The sequence below is a fragment of the Pollicipes pollicipes genome, unplaced genomic scaffold (genome assembly GCF_011947565.3).
Source record: "Pollicipes pollicipes isolate AB1234 unplaced genomic scaffold, Ppol_2.1 Scaffold_4219;HRSCAF=4965_pilon_pilon_pilon, whole genome shotgun sequence".
In the NCBI taxonomy this organism is placed as follows: Eukaryota; Metazoa; Arthropoda; class Thecostraca; order Pollicipedomorpha; family Pollicipedidae; genus Pollicipes; species Pollicipes pollicipes.
Window position 1 is genome coordinate 21539441 of NW_023596448.1, and position 20903 is coordinate 21560343.

Here is a 20903-nt window from a genome sequence, read left to right on the forward strand (position 1 = left end):
TACACATGCGTACGATAATATATTTGCCTATGTACAAAATATATACAAAATAGTACTATCATCTCTCGCTTCCAAGAGTCTAGATTATGGATCACAATTGACGCCGCCAGCAGCTTCATTGGAAAACATGATTCATCATGATGCGGCAGTGTGTGAGATCGCTCGCTCGCCCGGCCGGGCAGCCGGCCCAATCCGGCCGCGTTGCCACGTCACCCGCTCTTTCACAATCCGCGGCTCGGACCAGGCTCGGAAGACAGGGCCCCACACGAGAGCGATTAAACATTGCACTGGCGAGCGGGCGACCGCCGCGGCCGTCTGCCCGGTTCCGGCCCTGCGCGCAAAACCGGTCCTGTGCAGCACCCTGCCCGCCCGGCGCCGGCGGTCGCCCCGGGCGACGGTCGGCCGCTCGGCGGAAAATTCCACAATGGCGGCGGCGGCAGAGTCGCGGCCATCATGGCGCCAGCGCCCGGCACGCGGTCACGCGTCAGGTACTAGAGATCACAGCTGGGGAGCGGCGCCGGGCCCCGCTCACGGCTAGAAGGACGACGGTCACGCACGGACCGCCACGGGGTCCGCCGCACTCAGCTCCCACGGTTCGGGTGCCGCCCGGCGTAGCTTTAAACTGTCGAAGCTGAACACGGAGACGAGACTGGTGATGCGGTCGATCTCCATGGCGTCCGCCTCGCTGTCGTCGCTGTCGCCGCTCTCGTAGCACGAGTCGTCCGAGTCGTCCGAGTCGGCGTCCTTAGACGGCGGGTCAGGCTCGATGCGCGCGCGCTTCGGCAGGATCGACGCCACCGCCTCCTCAGTCTCCTCGTCGGAAATGAGGCGCTTCCGGCGCGCCGGCTCGCTCGGTTCGGCCGCTTCGGCTGGCTCAGGCACGCCGCCGACGCCGCGCCCGGCCGGACCGCACTCGTCGAGGTCCGTATAGACCGGCGCCCGGTCGGCCGGCGGCGGCGGCGCGGGCGCGGCTGCCGGCGGCGCCACCGGTGGACGGCAGTGCATCATGAACGCCTGCTCGACGTACAGGTGCCGGGCCTTCTGCAGGATCGACGCCACCATCAGTGACTTGTGCAGACTGCACCCTGAGCGTTGCACGCGGCTCTGCGCGATCTTGCCCAGTGACACGCTGATAACGCGCTGAGCCTCCATGGCCGACGGAAGTGCACGAAAATCGCCTCACAAAATAGCAGTCGCAGGGCAGGCTGTGCACCCCACCTCTCCGAACTCTCCCAGTGAACTCACGGCGCCGCCGCTTTCTCGTACTTATAGGCTCGGCCGCGTGACGTCACATGCGCCCCAGCCACCAATCAGCGTCGCGCCTCGCGTACTACGTCGGCCGGGACGATGGAGGCGCCCCTGGCGGTGGCGGTCGCAACCATACTATGACAACATCCGAAACCGGTGGAAACCACCCGTGAACGAAACGGGGAGGGGAGCGTTTTCTCCGCGGTTACCCACACGGCCGGTGCTGCTTCGTAACCCCAGACCGAAGGCGATGTCTCCTAAGGTCAGCCAGCCGGCGCAGCGCCGGCGGGTTCGGCCAGGTTCGGCAGGGCGCTCCCAGTACCGGGGATGACGCTTTGGCGCGGCGCGCGACCTTGGTCACGTCCAAGTAAGGCCTGGTATTCGCCAGTCCCATGCGTCACGCGGCCGGGAAGGTCGGTTAGGGGGGGGGGGCAGGATTTCCCGGGGAGGTGGGCCACCGCGAACTGCGTTGTGATGGAAAAAGCCACGTGGTGACGCCGATGGTTGACGCCAGGGATCCAGTCTGCACCGGTCGGTGGTTCGTAGAACCTTCTGGATGGTGCTCTTAACCGCACCAAAAATACGCAGCCCGGCTGGGACAGAGCTTTTCAAAAATGCACAGGAAAGCAATTCCAAAATGATCTCCAGGAGGATCCAGGAAACTACCACGATCTCCCGACCCCAGCTCGAGCTCGTGTCGGGAGACAGTCAAAACGGCGGCTGAAATAACGAGAGTAGGGACGCCAGCACTCGGTCAACATTTCCATGGGTAAAATTATCCATACAACGTTAAAGAAAGGGTGCTCGAGCTCTCAGTGCTGCTAAAGTTTGCTGTAGATTCTGGCGCAATCAGGAAATGCGTAAGAGTTCCGATCTCGAGGAGGCTCCCTCCACAGACGCCCTCATCGGGACCCCAGGGGGATCCCTCATGGGCACGGAGTTGATGAGTGCAGAGAGGAGTAGCTGAGCACAGAACGTATATTTTTTATTTTCATGGGCCATCAATGGAGCCCTCTGGCGCCCTCTTGTAAACAATAATACATCCCTATTCCATGCACTCCCGATGACTGGGGATCCGCATACATTTATGGGGGCTCTTGTGTGCGCCCCTGCGGCGTGTTGGAATGTTTTAAAGAGGTATGTGACTCGACACTCGTATGTCCGCGATCATTACGAAAACGCCGCCTTCCGTACGTTCCTCAAGCTTTTGATTGCAGTGGTTAGATGTCCTCATCGATCATCACCGCTGGGCAAACGAGCGATACACCCAAAGAAAATCGATAGGGGAAAAGGGCTCGTGAGCCCAGAGCGGCTGAACACGAGCCGCGGCTGTCAGCTGACCTTCATGTCGGCCAATGAATCCCCGCCACAAGGGGTGAGGCGTCACGTGACATTCAGCTGGCGCCCTCGAGCCGGTCGAAGGGCCCGGACCGTCAGGGGCCAAATGGCCTCAAGGCCGGTAAGAGGCTCCTGGGACGGTCCCAGGACGCTGATAGGCCAGGCTCCAAGACGGCATGCATGCATCGGCGTTTGTTCGCCCCAAACCAGTTCTGACGCTCCCCTCTCGGCGGCGCCACCTCTCTTCCGGTAGCCAAGCCTCTGGACTGGTCCAGAACGCAACACCGGCTCGACGAGCGAAAATGCCAATACATTGTAACGCCACACCCTGCTCCCCCCTCCCCCCTTCCCGCCCCTCCTGACACCTCCAATATTGCAGCGCGCCGCTCGACTTATGATACGGATTACGTGATGATCGTTGTGTAGTCCAGTTGGGTGGAGGGATGAGGGGACAGAAATTTGACCCTAAACCCCCCCCCCGAACCCCCCGAGAGCCATGTGATCCCTGATCTTCCTGCCCCCTCACACGTGCAGGTTCTTTGTGACCCTCTAAATAAAAAGGATGAGCGTCGCTACCTTGCTTGCCACTTTCCAATAGCCCCCACAGTTTCTAAAGCTAAACATTCATCAGACAGGGGTGGTGTGATTCTGCAGCTAAGCCTCTCTGTCTGACCCCATGCCGCGTCAGTAGTCTGACCAGCGTACCCCTCAGATGCCTGTTGCCATCTGCCCGCTGCGGCCCCCCCCCCCCCTCCCCCGACTAGTCTGCCTGGCCCCTGCGCCGTGTGCGTCACCTCCCCGTTACTTCCGTTTCTTCCGTCCTACACCTTCTGGCCTCTGAGCCACTGAGCTGTTCCACCTGGCCCCCGCAGCATCCCTCTCCCGATTCCTCCCGGTCGCCGCACCGCTCCTACACCCGGTCTGGCATCTAAGTCGCAATTCTAGGCGGGCAGAGTCATTCGTCTGTCAGGCCTTGTTGGATATCTACACCGCTCGTATGTGCGGCACAGCCTCGGTTTTCTGCCGAGGCTGTACTGTTCGCTTTGCTTTGTACAGCTCTGCCTGTTCTATGCATTCCCGATGACTGTTCTGTTCTGTTCTGTTCTGTTCTGTTCTGTTCTGTTGTTCGCTTTGCCTGGCCTCCGTACAGCTCATCTGTCAGGTCCTTCTGACCTCTGTACAGCTCATCTGTCAGATCCCTACTGACCTCTGTACAGTTCATCTGTCAAGATCCCCTCTGACCTCAGTACCTCTGCGTATAGTTTATCTGTCAGGTCCAGCCTGGCCTCTGTACAGTTCATCGGTCAGGTCCCACCTGACCTCTGTACAGTTCATCTGCCAGGCCCCCACTGAACTCTGCACCTCTGTGTTCAGCTCATCTGTCAGGTCCCGTCTGACCTCTGTGCAGTTCATCTGTCAGGTCCCCACTGACTCCTGCCTGACCTCTGTAGAGCTAACGTGTCAGGTCCCATCCGGCCTGTGTGCCACTCATCCCCCTGACCCGGTCTGGCCCTGTATCACTCCTCCCTCCGGCCCCGTCTGGCTTCGGTGCCACCCCCTCCACCAGCCCCGTCTGCCCTCCGTACCACTGTTCCTGCGGTGTCGTGTGGCTTCTGTACTGCTCCTGTGCAGGGTTCCGTTGCGCCCGGACGGTGGCCGCTTTCTCCGCGTGCGGTCAACGACCGGGCGCCGCCGGACCGCTCCTCGGGCCGGTTACGTCACACGGCAGCGGCACTGGGCGCGCTGGGGCGGAGCGGACGCCAGGGCGGCCCGGGCGCCGACGGTTTCTCCCGCCCTGCCCGCGCTGCCGCCAGACGAGCCGGAGGTCCGTGCGCAGTGCTGACTGGTGAAAGCCGCGGGTTTGAATTTCGGGGCCTGTGCCATTTCGGTGAAGGCTAAAAAACGCGCGTTGCGATTCGTGGTGCTTCGTACTGGCAATAGGGAAGTTAAGACTTTTGGCCCCTGCTGCCCGGCCGCTGTTCCAGCTCCGACTCCGGCTCCCGCCCCGGTCCCGACTCCAGCTCCTGCTTAAACTCCGGTTCCGCTACGGTTCCAGGTCCGGCTCCGGCTCCCGCTCCGTCTTGGTTTTTGGCTCCAGCTTCGACTGCGGCTGCGCTGCGGCTGCGGCTGCTGCTCCGTCTTCAGCTCCAACTCCAGCTGCTGCTCCGCTCCGGCTCCGGCTTCTGCTCCGGCTGCGGCTGCGGCTCCTGCTCCTGGCCTGGGACGCAATGATGCACCCCAGTCCGAAGCACGTGGTCCATGTCCCGTGTTTGTGCTCCTGGTACAATAGACATGATCCGGTGCGGTGTTATGCCCTAGGACCGGTGCTTTTCACCATTTTCCCCATTATCCAAGGTCTAGCAAAACTGCACCAGATCCGGTGTACCCGCTCCGGGTCCAGACGGCCGGCTCCACGACCAGCGCATCCGCCCTAGGACCAGTTCACCGGCTTGTGGCATCCGTGAGCCTGCTGGTCCGGTGGATCTGCTCCAGGTCCCGGACGCGCCGTCCGTACCTCAGGCCCTGCTCTCGACACGGCGCTGCCGCCGCGGCCGGGCCAGGCTATCGACCGCCCGATCGACCGGCCGGCGGCCGTGGATCCGGCCCGCGGCCGTCGGAAACCCACGCGCCACGCGCCAGACGCCGCCGTGACGTCACTGGGCATCGATCTCCGGCCCACAACAGCTGCCGGCGGCGCGCCGCCACGCGCGGCCCACGCGGCGCGTGGCGGCTGCGCACGGGGCGTGTAGGGTCAGACCGGCGGCGAGGGCGGGATACTCAGAGGCGCATTCAGCAACCAGTTTCAAGGACGGGCCGTAGTCAGATACCAAGCGAATGCATGCTAAAAACAAGCTTAATTCTAAAGTATGCCTGCTTTCCACCGGGCAGTGGGGTCCAGAGCACCTGTCGGGTCCCTTGGATGCCGCCACGGAGGTATGAGTGAGGCTGGCTAGCTTACTTGCCTGCCCTGAAGGTTAGCAGGATACCTGGAACGCTACATGCCACACCAGGAACGGCATATACCACACCAGGAACGGCATATGCCACACCAGGAACGGCACGGTGCTGCACGCTCCAACCAACCGAACCAACCACAGAGCTGTAGCCGGCCTCCAAGCTTGTTGGTTTCTGCGCCGCAGGGCTGGCGTCATCGCAGCTGTTCGTAGTAGTCCGGCCTGACTGCCGCTCGCTTCTGAACGTGACACGCGCCCACGGGCAGGGCCGGGTGAGGGACGGCGACTTATGGCGGATCCAGTGGCAAGCATCGGCGCTGGAACACTTCTCAGTGCCACATTGTCAAAAAAGGTTTGCAGAGTCGAGATTCTGTCTTCTCACTGCCGTCGTGGAGGGTCTCATTACCCTCCCCCTTCTCCGAACCCGCCAGTGTCCTCAAGCGTATTGGCTGCAGGCTGCAGTAGATGTTTGCTCAAGCGTTTGGTTAAAACCGACGATCAAAATTTTGATCCGAAGTCGCGGGCAGCGGGTTCTGAACGGCTCCTACCCAACCTCTTCACCTGATCAGATTTCAAGCGAATGCTTTGGTGTTTCTATCCTCCGCTGGACAGTGCAATTCCTCCGGCTCAAGTACAACAAATGGAATGCAGTCATTCGCAAGTTATCTGGGCGAGTCCATTAGCATAACCTCAGTACTTGTCGACTTATCTGTCGCGTGGAACTTAACAACTGCGTGCTGATCTCCTAGAAAAAGACTCGTCCACGCGTCGGCCAGTTCCTCCATCCTTGGGACTCACCTCAGGCAACATCGATCCTTTGTTGCTGTTTCGGAGGCATGGCTTCGTTAAACGCATGGAGAAAGTGGGGATTTACGGCTAATTCTTCCCTAAGCCCTCACTCTGATTCGCCTCTTTTCATAACGCGTACTGATATGAGGGTCAATGCAACTCCCCCCCCCCCCCCTCTGCCGTTTCCAAAGAAAGAACGACAGAGCCCTGCGGAAAAGACCGGTGGACCGGTCTCAATGATATCTCATGATGGGCAACACTCTATTTTGCAAGGTCAAACATTGGCCCCGTTATGCAAAAGGTCAATTGTACACAAAAATGGCATTTTCTCGGATTTACGTGCCCATGTTTACGAAACCGCGCTACGCGCTCATTTTTATTGTGTTAAACTTTAGCACAATAATGTGCAGTTTGAGGCGTTTTACACATCAATTTATGATGTAGGGCTACGTTACTACGACGTTGTGTCACCGCGCGCGATCAGCGGTTACTGCCCGCCCCTGCCGTAAATCGCCGTGCGGTGCTCAGGAAAAACCGTCACTGTTCAGATATCAGGACCGGTTAACGCGTTTCGGTGTCATAACAATAACACGCGTAGTGCCCTGTAAGTTACAGAAAACTTGAACACGATCGCAAGACATGCCAGAAATTGTCTCAGAAAACTTTGAGGGAGGGGGGCGCATCTTCCTGTGATATCAGAGCGAGGGGTTAACCCGCCCATACAAGGACACGTTTTAGGGCTGTGCACCTGCCAATTGGAGAGTTTCCACCTCGCGACCAGCGCCTGCCTGTCGAAGCCGGCTCACCGGCCGTCAGCAGCCTCCTGTCGACCTCCGGCGGCGCCTGACGAGCCTGACGCGCGCAGCGGCCGGCCACATCCGTGCCTGAGTCACCGGCCACAGCGCGACAAAGACCAAGGCCGCCCGCTGCCCCCCCCCCCCCCCCCTCAGCCGTCCGACGCGGAGCGGGCGGCCGAGGCAGACGCACGTGCGGCGCCACCGAGGCCGGCGATGACGCCATGTTGCGCAGGTCCAAGTGAGGAATATTCCACGCCGTGGCTGAAGGACGAGTCACCTAGTAACTGCTGGTGAACGGGACACGAAGGAAGGAGAGGGGAGAGGGGGAAGGCACAGGTGGGCGTACGGGAGAATGGACGTGAGGACGAGAAGTTCTCAGAGGTACAGCAGAGTGAGGAATGCCACCGGGGTTTACCGACGGACAGGGACGGACCGGGACAAAGTGGCATCGCTCTTGAGACGTGGGCGGGCCCATCGGCTCAGGATGGGAAAGAACGGAGCCAGACATCGCAGGGCGGCCCCAGATAGGACGATATGTACCGGATTCATGAAAACAAACAGCGGATGGGGATATAACCCGGCAAAGATCAGCGAAATTTGCGGCATTAGCGGCCTCGTCAGATAAGGGGCAAACACGCGGATGGGCAGCAAGATTAGATTTACACCATCACCCGCCCGCATCTGCCAACAACGGATGATTAACGGGCGTCACATTGACCGACCGGCAGCATGATACTGTTTTCACACGGCAGCGCCCATCCGTGTCCTTTACGCCTCACTGATCAGATTGTGTGTACATAGGGGCGGAATCAGCACAGAGGGCTTTGACCAGCTTGCAAGATTTTCCGAGGCCTCTCGTGCTCGCAGAGATCACAACAATGGAGAGTAGATTTCTGCAGGAGCTTCATCCCTTAATGATCGATACTCAACGGTACTGCAAGCCACAAAGAACGCAGTGGCAATTCGGCAAGATAGCAGGATGGGTGTTGCCACCAGAAATACGAGTGGTGCAATGAAAAATACATTCTGTATAGATGGCAGCACTTCCTTGCTACACCAGGGAGACAACAACGCAGCCGAAAAGGTGCGAATAGGTGGCAGCAATGTTGGGAATCCATCCATTCTCGCCGGAGGGGATGGACCGACTGACATCAACACAACCAGACACAGAGGCGACTCGTCTATTATCAAGACAGTACACTTCCCTCTGCAACCTGGCGCCGCACGCCAGCCAGAAATAGCACAACTGCGACAAACGAGATCTGCATAGTCCCCTCGTTCGGCCGGCGAGCGCGCGCCATCACCGCGCCCAGCGGCGAGCGCGCGCCGTCGCCGCGCCCAGCGGGCGAGCGCGCGCCGTCACCGCGCCCAGCGGGCGAACGCGCGCCGTCACCGCGCCCAGCGGGCGAGCGCGCGCCGTCACCGCGCCCAGCGGGTGAACGCGCGCCGTCACCGCGCCCGCCTTCACTCGTCTCGAGTCCACAGCGTACAAAGCAGGAGGGTTCCGCCTGAGCGGCCCGGACTGGACGCCCCAGCCCCGATCAGGCCTACGTCAGCCGGTCCCGCAGGCGACAGGACGCGTCGCCGCCGCCTCAGAGCATGCCGCCGCCGTCAGTCATCTGCTTGTCGCGGCTCTCCGACCAGGCCTTCATGATCGTGCGCTTCATCTCGTCGTCGCCGTCGTCGTACATCTTCTTCATCAGGTCCATGATGCCGGCGGCCGGGTCGGCGCCGGCCGCCTCCTCCTTGCCGGCGCCACCGGGACTCAGCTTGGATGTGCGCGCCTCCTCGGCCTGCTTCTCGACGCCCGTCACGTGCGACCAGTGCTCGGCCGAGCGCTTGGCCAGCATCACCAGCACCGAGTCTGCCGGAGGCGGCGGTCAGAACGTGTTGACGCTGGTCTCCAAACGCGACGCTACAGCAGGTGGCTTAAGACAATGGGTGGATAGCAGATGTCCGCATGGGGTCTTTGGGTTAATCTCCACTACACATCACACATAAATCACCTGTCAACATTCCTACACATTGGGGACGGTGCACACATGTAAATGTGTCTGAAGTTGAACACATGTGTACAAATTTCAGAGGTATCATACGCTGCACACATGTGCACAGCAATGGTCGACGACGGAGCATTGCCAAACACACGACATGACTGACGGTTGAAGGTGCGCGGATGATGGCACAATAGCAAACACGGAACATAGTTGACGGTTGAAGCCTAACAGGCGGCAACGTCACAGGGTATTTGTTATGCACGCCTTCAAGTCATTTGAGGTGTCTCCGCATCGGTCTATCGGACAGTCGTCCACCGCCCACGAACTGAAGGCGAACACGCGGCGGAGTAAGGCAGGTGAGAGGAGATAGAAATTCGGTGAGCAGCAGCCCAGCTGCAAGAGTCGTATCATAAGAACAGCTACATTCAGTGACTCGATGCATCTGTCTTTCATCGTCCAAGCTTTAAGAGAAAAAATTCCTTCGAAACGTGGCATAATTGCACGCACAAAACATGTGGACAAAACATCTCAATCGCGAAGGTGAAGTGGTCTTGCAACACAGACCAACACGCTTCCAAACGTACCCACTGTACGTCATCCACCACGCAGGACTTCCCGCAGCCGGCCACCAAGAGCAAGCCAGCGACACGCGGCACATGCGGCGACGCCATGAGACCACAGGGGCGAGGGTCACACGGCCGGGCCGAAGGAAACACACCAAGGCCGACGGCGCGGGAGTGGAGACCGGCAGACGGAGCCACCCGTGTGGACAGGGGGCACTGCGGAACTGCGCATGTCTGAACTGTCCAGGCGAAAAGTCAGCGGCCGCACTGTCCGACGGCCGCGCTGTGTGGGCGACCTCATCGGACAGACAGCCACCGTCCGCGGCCCCAGCCGGGCCCTGTCCGGACTTCCGTGCCACACGATCGGCCACCGGCGGCTCGAGTGTTCAGCGGCCTTCGCTACAACACCCCTCACCGCCGCGCGTCACGCTCCGCTCCTCAGCCAGCACACCGCGGCCCGCGGGCGGCACCCGGTCACGGTCCCGTCCGCGGGGCGATCAGGCAAGGGCCCGCCTGACAGGAGGCAGGACAGCCCGCCGCAACATGTGAGGTCGTCCGCCTTCGTCAGAGACGACCAGGCAGCGCTGGTCATAATCGGACCGCTGGGAAATACGCCGCGGCAGGCGACAAGCTCCCAGTGGTCCCATTACGATACACGCTGCTTGATCGCGCCTCATGGAAGCGTGCATTACATGTTGCGCGGCCTCCCGCTATAAGTCCCGTTATGTGTAGAAGCTCCCGTTTGCCGCCCGTCGCCCGCGGCGGCCAGGTTTGGCTGCTCTTCTCGCGGCCGGCGCCCGCCAGCCCTACACCGCCGGACATCGAGACAAACCGGGCCATACCTCTGGCTCATGTCCTCCTCAGGGCTTCCCACCGGCCGCAAAGGTGTCCTCGCGCGAGGGGTGCACCGCACACTGGAGACCCAGTAATGCACCACGGGGCTTTCACGGATATAAAGCCTCTTAAGTTTCCCGGCCGCGTGCCGATCGACTGGGCAAATGCGAAGGGCAGACAGAGCGCCGCCAAGGATCGCCAAGATTGCATACGAAACGGAGCGCCAATCCGTCTAATTACCTTGTTTGACCTTGAACTTGCTGGCCGAGGTGTTAATCGGGTGCAGTAAGTTGTTAATGGCAAAGTTGTAGTTCTTGTTGTCCAGGCTTTCTATCCTCAATGTGAAGGAGCTGGAAAGAACAGCCTGTTTACTCGCCCAGGTAACATCCCAACAACTCAAGCACCGATTTTTCAGGTCTACTCGAGCAACATAAAAAACACGCAACGTACTAAACAATAACATAGATCATCATTTCAAGCAACAGGATCCACATCCCGAATATTCAGGAATGACACCACGTGCAACAATGTGTCGCATGAAAGGGGGGTATATTCGGCGGAACAAAATTACTGCATACTAAGCTTATGTTTGGTCAACGAACATTGAACTCCAACAACCATATCTTCACAAACCACTTGTCAGTTTCCACTCCCCGCTGGTCCGAATGATCGCTTAACCACGTTAAATTACGACCCACGATAGATCGCAAGACTATGCCCGGTGCATGTATCATCAGCTTACTTGTCTGTGTAGGTGCACTGGATGTTTTGTTCTGGCACAGTCTGTACATTCTTCACGTTGACGTAGAACTTGACGAACTTGTCCGACTGGTCCCATGCTGGCGGCAACATCATCATCAGCAGATCATGCGTGGGGCACACACAAGGCATACGACGCCCCAGAATTCCACACCTATCTCTACGACCTTACGTTCGTTAGATGAAGATGCAATGACAAATGCATGTGGGCTGCCAGACTTCCGTAATATTTTAATGGTTAACTTCAGTGGGCGTTTCTTGTGGCGTGGAGAGCTTAACCCTCGCGCTGATGGGCGGGGGGGGGGGGGGGGGGGGGGCAGACGCGATGCCATAAGGTTTACTGAAGACATCTCTCCAGAATGTCGCGTAATCGCGTCCAACTTTTCAGTAGACATTGGGGCATTCCTTGCGCGTGTTTTGACACACAAAACGGTGTCTGGAGCATCGCTGGTTTCCGGGTGACGCCGAGTTTTAGGAACAGTTAAGGCAATCCTCAGCCGGGGCGGGAGGCGGCCAGCAACCGACGATTACAACCGGCGACATGCTAAATCCGTGTCGGTATACATAATAATGAAAAAAAAAACAACACAAAACTTGATATCATTGAGCACAAAGCTAAATAAGCACCGCGTCTGCGTGAGTTCCACGAAACCACGAGACATGGTAGGCATTGGTATGCAAAACTAAAATAATGCGGTAACCAGGAAAAAACGACCTTTGATCAGGCATGACGGGTTCTAATTATCGACCTTCAACATCAACCTAAATACCAGTCGCAAGAGCTCGTTGAGATCAATTCACTGCACGTTCTGCGAGACTCTAAATTTCTTAATTTGGAAACGGCAGGGATCGCATCAGTCCCCCCCCCCCCCCTCCTATCCCTATCAGTCCGCGGTCATGAAAAACGGGTCATGAACGCGGTCATGAAAACGTATGAAAACGGGTAAAGAAAAACGTATGAAAACGGGCGAATCAGGGCGACAGTTGAAGAACTAACCAAGAAATAATTTACTACATTCTCAACCACCTGTGCTGAAATTAGGATAATCATTCACCAACCATCCTACAGCTACATTGCTCCGAGTCACGTATACAAATACACTAAATGGTATGGGGAAATTTGTTCTGCATGAGTTCCTTCTCAACAAGGCAATGCTGGAGCAATATCACAGCAATTTCGCGTTTCTGCGAGACGCCGGCTAACCTAACGTAACCTACATAAACAAGCACACTGACAAAGTCCAGCTCACCTAACCTAACCTAACCTACATAAACAACCACACTGACAAAGTCCAGCTCACCATAGTCGGAGAGCTTGGTCTCGTAGACCCTGTGGGCGGCGGGCGCCGGCTTGGGTGCGGCCGGCTCGGCGGCCCGCAGCGCCTCTAGCCGGGCCAGCTCTGCCGTCAGCACGCGGCGCGAGTTGTCGCGGCGTGCCTGCACCAGCAGCTGGCGCACCTCCTCCAGGTCCTGGCTCAGCTGCAGTCAGAGCAATCAGGGGTGTAGCCCAACAGAGGGTCCTGTTTTCTGCTTGTCAGGTCATCACATGGTCAAGTCATCACATGGTCAGGTCATCAGATGGTCAGGGCATCACATGGCCACATCAACCCATGATCAGGTCATCATATGGTCAGGACATCACATGGTCAGGACACCACGTGATCAGGTCATCACATGGTCAGGTCATCAGATGGTCAGGTCATCACATGGTCAGGACACCAGGTGGTCAGGTCATCACATGGTCTGGTTACCAGGTGGCCATGTCAATAGGCCATCAGGATGACCTGCTACAATGTGGTCAGGTCATCAGCTGACAAACTGAACACATCTACATAATCTGAGCAATCATAGCATAATTCAAATGATCCACCCATAGTGCACACTGGTGAGATGCCGACCATCCTGGTTCACACATCCGTCAGTTGCCTGCAGGCTCCACTGAATGAAGCCGTCGCAGCTCGACCAGGCAGCTCAATCGGTTGGAGTTCTAGCCTCCCATCCCAACCGAGCCGAGCTGGGGATTCAAGTCACTACACATCAACTTGGTACACAAGTCGCTACACACGCTCCATGTTTGTTCTGGACTAGGGTGGCCTGCGGTCAGCAGCAGCGACCGTGCTCAACGTCAGGAAGGCATCAGAGTCGACGTCAGAGAATGGGGTGGACCATGCTGAGCACTGCAGTATGTTAAACCTTGTTGACAAAATCATCCTCTTTAACAGCATTAGGATAGTTGAGTACAGGTTCACAGAGCAAGCTGTGTTGAGAAACTGCTGCACACTTGAACAGTCTACAATGATTCTGAATTGTGAACTTCAGGCATAGCACAACTATGCTATGCATTTTATATATTTTTGATGTGCAGCAACTCAAAAAGAAGGTTTATACTTTGTTTTAGTTTAGATTTAGAATTCAAAGTTTAGATTCTGAATTGCAAACTTTAGACATAGCACAACGATGCTATGCATTTTATATATTTTTGATGTGCAGCACTTCAAGAACAAGACCATCACCCAACAACTCACTGTACATGTATCAGTTTGGCACAAAAGTCTATGTTGATGCTGAAGACTTACATAATTCTAGTATTGTTTTCCCAAATGTATCAAGCAATACAAAATATCATGCCAAATGTAATTGTACACACATTTTTGTGCCAACAATTCCACACCCAAAAATGTGTGAGCAGATTTGACTGCAAGCTACATGGGTTGATCAAGCTGCATCAGTTATATCCATTCCATGCAAGAAATAATCCTCATGTACTCACCTCCATTTGGTACACTTTTAAAAGAGAAGGAGCTCTTGCCCAATAAACACCTGTAATGAAAGGTTGCCATTAAGGCATTGCAACTGACATGAAGATAAAATGCTAACCTGCAGCTTAACATATATATCATGTAATGAATAATGTAACAGACACAAAATGCAACTTACAACCTAACATGAATAATCAAATCAACATTAGAAAGTACCTCACAACACCTGCCTCACATGAATAACAACTAGCAATATATATATATATATATATATATATATATATATATATATATATATATACACAGCTACAAGGGCAAGGCACGGGGTCTCCTGACAAGTGGCAGAAATGTTAGTGCACACAGGAATGCCAGAAAGACCAGCTTTCCCATGTCACCTATACATATAGTACATAACTGCTTTTAGGGATGAGGCAAGGGCACAAGAATCAGGCATGGACATACACAGATTTGAGCAGACATGGGTGGGATGAGCTATACATTGCAGAGGTGTAGTTTGCAATTCAGTTGATTGGGGGGGGGGGGGGGGGGGCTCCAGGGCTCCTACCATCAATTTGGGCTCCAGCACCCAATTTTGAGGAAGAAAGCTGTTTGCTAGAGCAGTTCTAGGTAGGATGCAGGTCACATTAGATTTTAATGCTCAGTCTCTCCCCCTGCCCATTTTGCAAAACTACATCCTTGGTTAAGTGACAAAAATGAAGCAAAAGCTTTATGCAATGGTATATAACACTGTATTGACATTTACACAGGCAGCATCTGGTTATGCGAAACCAAACAATCAGCAAAGACACTGGATCACAATTTTGGTCAAAGTCTGTCCATAAGATTGTGAGCTGCTGGGACATTAGCTAGACAAGCACTTATATCAATTAAATGAAGTGCTCCATATTTACATGAGGTTTTAAGCTAAAAAAGCTATCTTGAAAATATTTCTACAGTGTTCTCAATCCTGCTTTTCTTAAGACCTGAACCCTCCTAGTTTCCGAGCTACACTCCTGCAAAAATGGGGAAAGTATGCTGAGGAGCACTTCAAAGTCCCCTTGGCATTCATGCCATGCTGTCATTGAAAGCCTTCCATTCCATAAGCCATGCCATGCTCAAGACCACAAAAAATCTAACTGGAATGTCTGGAATTTGTGGGCACCATTTTCAGATATCACTGGCTGTCAGTTGACTGTCAGTCAATGTTGTGCAAGGTATGATCACATAATCAAGCCATGGTACATTGACAAGCATCTTTACTAAACAGAGAATTGGGCCACCTGGAAAAGTATTTTCCACTTCAAAAGTATACCAGCATTTATAGGCAACCTTGTTTCACCACATTTGGTGCTTCCTTTAATTATTAGAATAGTTAGAATATTATTATAATATTTTCATATGCTCAGCAATCCCTTTAGTGATTAAACCAGACTTTCAATGATCATATGCTGGGTGGGTTTGAAACTGCCAAGATGGCATACATCTCATAAGGATGAGTATGCTATTGAAATTTGTGACTGCTTTATACAAAACGAGCATGAAGACCACAAAAATCCCCTGCCACCACTCAACTTGTACAACAGCTGAAGGTTGTCCTTAGAAAGCAGTAAACTTAAGAAATTGCTGACAACCATGACAAAATATAGCTTAAATAACTAGAATTGAACTTCAGAACACATTATCCAGGTCCATTCTGTGAAAAATCGATCCACAGCATGAGACAAAACAATATATTAGCGAGCTGAACCTCTGTTGCATGCACCAAACTTTAGTGTAAATTTCACAGAGCCAATACCATGGGTTTAGCACCTTAACTGAGCATAAGAGCAGCATGCATCACACTGCCTACAGCATTGAGTACATTGGAAAAAAACCTGGACAGCGCGCCTAAACTCGTCATGAAAAAATAGCAAATTTATCATAGAGCACGCAACCTAGCGCCTGATAAATCCACACCTCACAGCACATTGCAGCATCACCTAGCAACGTACCAGTAGGAATCGTAAAAGACGGCGTCGGCCTACAAACAGACGTAGATATCTACCTAACAGTCACGGAATAGCGCACACCACCGGCACAATCGCCGCGTGAGCAATGCAGGAATGCCCTTGAGAACTCGAGAAATTGCGAGAACAACGCGTTTCGCCGGACTCGCCTGAATTGCGCATAGTTCGCCCCGATACAGTGCTTGCACACGCAACAGCTGATCGCAATACATGACGTCATTTTGGCTGACTGTACATTTCACAAGGACTGCTCATCTTCGGTCTCCCAATTATCGTGGACGACGGCACGTTTTGCTAAGCGCAGAAAAGAATATTGCAGAAGCCCAGCCAGTGCGAGGGGCACAGGGAGCACGTACCCCCAATACGTTCCGGGAGGCCTGAAGCGCCCCTCAAGACTTACGATTCAGGGCCCAATTTGACGGCCCGAGGAACCCGAAAGACCAGCCGGTGGTTGCATTCAGGGGCCTTAACTCCAATACCAGCAAGAGAACCCTGCGCGCTGATGAGGGGTCCCACGAATCGATAAGAGCCTATTTAGTGGTCAGACGCCACCAACAGCACACAGTCGGCTACGTGTCGACGCGCGCCTGAGCGCCCATTTCTCGACCGGGAACAAAGCCAGAGTCAGCGATTTGCACTGGTCGGGGCCCCAGCGTCTGTCAGGGCCCAGAGCGCCTGACATGGGGCCCCGTATTGGCAAGAGCCCCGAGTCGGTCAGAGGCAGTGTTCAAGGAGGCCCAAAAAAGATTGGAGGGTTCACCGGTTCCGGCGATCTAGGGCGCGATTGGAGGGTCCAAGGTCACGAAGGGCTGGTCGGAATCCCATTCAGGGGCCCGGCCTGCGACGACGAACCCTCAAATGACAGTCAGAGAACACTTTGCGTCGCTCGGATACCTCCTGAGTTGATATGGGCCTACATGTCCGTCATGCACCACCAGTCACACGCAGTCGGCTCCGTGTCAGTACGGGCCTGAAGGTCCACTTCCCATTAGCTACGAAATCAGGACTTACAATGATCAGAGCCCCTGTATCTGTCAGGGGCCCACAGTGCCTAACAGAGGGTCCTGTACTCGCAAGGGGCCACGAGCCGAGCCCATTCCGCCAGAAGGAGCAAGGCCGGGCCGTGATTTGCGTTGGTCTGTGTCCCTGAGACAATAATTGGGACCCTGCGCGGGTCAGCGGGCACAGCGCCTAACAGGGGGTCATGTGTCGGCTAATGGCCCCTTATTGGTTTCGGGCTTCGTTAAAGAAGGTTCAAAGAGGGGCTGAAGGGCGCTTTCGGACCAAAGATCAAGGGCCCGATCAGAAGACTGAAGGGCCCAAAGGCTGGCCGTTAGTCATTAAGGATGCCCTCCCGCCCGTAAGTCCGTGACCTCATATATCAGTCAGAGGGTCTCTTGCACCAAGTGGGAACCCCTGGGGCAATGCAGGCCTCTATTTCGGCTAGAGACCACCAACAGTGAACGGTCGGTTGCATGTCGTTGAGAGCCCCGGGGGTCCATTTCCCAAGCATGAGCAAGGCCGGCCCGCGATTTACATTAACTGGGGTCGCTAAAACCACGAGGGTGCCGTTCAGAGGCCTACGCTCAGAGGCCTACAGTGATTAGCAGGGGGTCCTGTGTAGGCAAGTAGTCCGAGTCGCCAGGAGCCGTATTTGTGGGGGTCTGAAAAGTAGGCCGAAGGGCCTCTCTAAACCAAAGATTAAGGGCCCTTTTGGACTCGGGCTCGGCGCCCATCCGTAGTGCCGTGGTCTGAAATGTCAGTCAGAGGGCTTTTATTAGGGCTGTCCTGTAATGGTTATTTATCCACAGTATATAGGGCCTCGGCACAAAGCCAAATAGTCGGCTCCATGTCCGTCTGAGCCCTTAAAACTCATTTCCCAAGCAGGAACGAGGCCAGGGTCCACGACTTGCAATCTGCTGGGTTCCTGACACGATGAGGGCTTCTGTGTCGGTCAGGGACTACAATGCCTAAGAGGGGCCCTGTGGTGGCAGTGACCCCAAGTCGGCCAGGAGCGGTGTTTGAAGGTGCTCGGAGAGGGTCGAAGGGTTTCTCGAGGCCAAAGATCAAGGACCCGATTGGAAGGCTGAGGGGTCCGAAGCGCTGGATGTAGGTCACCTAAGGACCCCGGCCGTAGGGCCGTGATTTCAAATGTTAGTTAGGGGGCTTTTTGCACCGTCTGGGGATCCCTGAGGCAGAACGCTCCTTTATTCCTGCCAGAAATCACTATCATCGAACAGTCGGCTTCGTGTCAGTCTGAGCTCCGCGGCCCATTTCCTTAGAAGGGACAAGGCCGGGCGCGCGATTCACAATGGTCGGGGTCCCTGAAGCAATCCCTTTTATCAGTCAGGGACCCGAAGTGCCTGACAGGGTGTTCTGTCTCAACACTGTCTGTCCCTGTTCTGTCTCTCGAGTCGGCCCGGGGAACATTTGCTCAACACGGACGAGGGCGGCACCCCGAATGAATGTGCCAATTAATGGACTGCACGGGCTCCGGCGCTAATGCTGGGCCAACTGCACAGGATCAGGTGATTATGGAACGAATGGAGTTATCATCCTTATGTGTTTTGGGGTTACCTTAGAAGCATCTTTGGATGGGTTCACCATTTTTTTTTTTGGAATTTAGTCACACCATCTTCAAAACTGGCCATAGTGATAGGCAGGCTCAAATGCTTTCCACCTTTTCAGAGGGGTTCATACTGAGCTTCTCAAACTTGGAGATGTCCTGCAGAATATTTTTTACGCAAGTACTCGGGGCGATTCAGCAGGACGAAACCAGCTGACTTGCCAGCTTGGCGCGTCATCAAGTTAGCGCTATTCCTCAATCCTTCAGCTGTGTCACGGAATCTGGTGGTGACAGTGCGACTTTTATGACCGCCTCTTTCTTTCTTACCCTCAGACAATAGCTTTTCTTTTACGTCTGGATTGACATTGATCCTTCCCACCTTATGTTCATCACAAATCTGTTGGTACAGCAGCTCGAGTTCAGCTTTCTTCGCTGGTTGATTATGTTTAGGATGCAAGCCGCAGCTGAAGCCAGGATTCATAGCGTACCAGTACCCGATTCATCACGTGCGTACGTGCATGACATCACGTGCATATACCCGTGCGCGTACTCGATTACCACATCACGCGTGTACACCCATACCCATACCCGAGTACCACATCACACGGTGTACACCCGTACCCGCACCCGATGCATACCGCATCACGTGTGTACACCCATACCCACACCCGAGTACCACATCACACGTGTACACCCGTACCCGCACCCGATTACCGCATCACCGGTGTAACACCCATACCCATACCCGAGTACCACATCACACGTGTACCCCCGTACCCTGCACCCGATTACCGCATCACGCGTGTACACCCATACCCATACCCGAGTACCACATCACAGCGCTGTACACCACCCCATACCCATACCCGAATACCACATCACACCGTGTCACACCCGTACCTGCACCCGCTTTATCCCGCATCACGCGTGTACACCCCATACCCATACACGAGGTACACACATCACACGTGTACACTCGTACCCCGCGCCCGATTACCACACCACGCGTGTATACCCCCTACCCTACCCGTAACCGATTCATGGCGTGTACATAAGAGATCTTACCATCAACAGACAAATGAATATGGGGGTTACGCTCTCACTGCGTGATGGTCAGCCTCTAGCAGCTGGGATGTGACGTGACAATTTTCCTTATCGGAAGTGCCATTCATGTTATGTCTGTGGATGCACGTAACTTAAATAAATTAAATACCTACTACTGATATCCGTTTCGACCAAGGCACTGTAGCCGAAATATCACATCTATCTCTCCATCCTTCTGTTTATTGTACGAGGAATAAGGCTATTGATGCCGTCTCCTCTATATGTATAATGCTCCTCACAAATATACTGGGCAGCTTGCGTGAATTAAAACTATATGGCACAAGCCTTGGGAACCTTTTGAAGTACTTTCCTGAGCCAACACAAGCTGAATCCCTGTAACTGTTTTCCTTGTATTTTGTGTGACTGTGCTTATGTCTGACAACGTTAGTAGAACAAGGGAGAAGTTACAAAATATAGGCACCATTTTATATAGTTTTCTGAAGTTGATAAACGATTGGTGCAAAACCTGGAGTCGCTGTCGAAGAAAACATAGGCACCAGGCATGCTGCCATATTTAAGAAGACAAGTATTACGGCAATTGATCCTGACGTTTATATATATATATATATATATAGTATATATATATATATATATATATATATATTGTAGTGCTGTATGCTTAAAATCTTTTGATAAGATCTTAATAGATTTTTACATCATTATAACAATTGTTATTGTTCCCACCTGGAGCACACGAAATTAAGTCCGTGAATAGTGCTCACGAACATTATGTTAGCCATTCTTGTTCATCGGGGTTAACTCCCATCATCATTTAAACGTTGCAATGAAAGTAAGTAAAATGTTTGACCTAAACATGTAACATTAGGCAGCACTGACTTGCGCCATTTTCTACTGGATGCAAAATGTATTTCTCTCCTACAAAGTTTCTCCTCTCTGAAAATTTGATTTAAGCTCCAACCGGTGAAGTTCCTCAAAGTGGTAAAAGGACAGATGGATATGTTGAAGTACTAGCCACATACTTTCTGATGAAGCCGACCTTTAACGTAGTGTTGTCCCGAAAAGTGTAAGGGATGTCCAAAATCATACCGCTATTCCAGGTCAGTCTGGCATACATTTGTCCGAATATTTATTCATGCGTGATTACTTTTTAGGTCATATATAATGTTTTTGTCAAAAGAGCGATCACAGTGACATTTCCAGAATTTCCATGGTGCGAACCCATCGGCGG

The 20903-nt window shown here is 54.2% G+C and overlaps 2 protein-coding genes across 3 annotated transcripts; both read right to left on the bottom strand.

Annotated features, from left to right (window-relative positions):
- On the bottom strand, window positions 1-1235 carry LOC119095897 (immediate early response gene 5 protein). The gene has a single exon (XM_037218754.1). It carries the CDS (start codon window positions 1150-1152, stop codon window positions 550-552), a length of 603 nt encoding a protein of 200 aa, XP_037074649.1. The 5' UTR covers window positions 1153-1235; the 3' UTR covers window positions 1-549.
- A 7319-nt stretch (window positions 1236-8554) lies between these two features.
- LOC119095958 (calcyclin-binding protein) lies at window positions 8555-16143 on the bottom strand. 2 transcript variants are annotated; one of them, XM_037218821.1, is made up of 6 exons: window positions 16083-16143; window positions 14050-14099; window positions 12581-12758; window positions 11263-11359; window positions 10761-10870; window positions 8555-8990 (listed from the first exon to the last, which is right to left on the bottom strand). In XM_037218821.1, exons 2-6 carry the CDS (start codon window positions 14053-14055, stop codon window positions 8719-8721), a joined length of 663 nt encoding a protein of 220 aa, XP_037074716.1. In that variant the 5' UTR covers window positions 14056-14099; window positions 16083-16143; the 3' UTR covers window positions 8555-8718. The 2 variants fall into 2 exon arrangements, with proteins under 2 accessions (XP_037074716.1, XP_037074715.1); XM_037218820.1 differs by having other exon boundaries at window positions 16030-16122.
- Between the last annotated feature and the right edge of the window lie 4760 nt (window positions 16144-20903).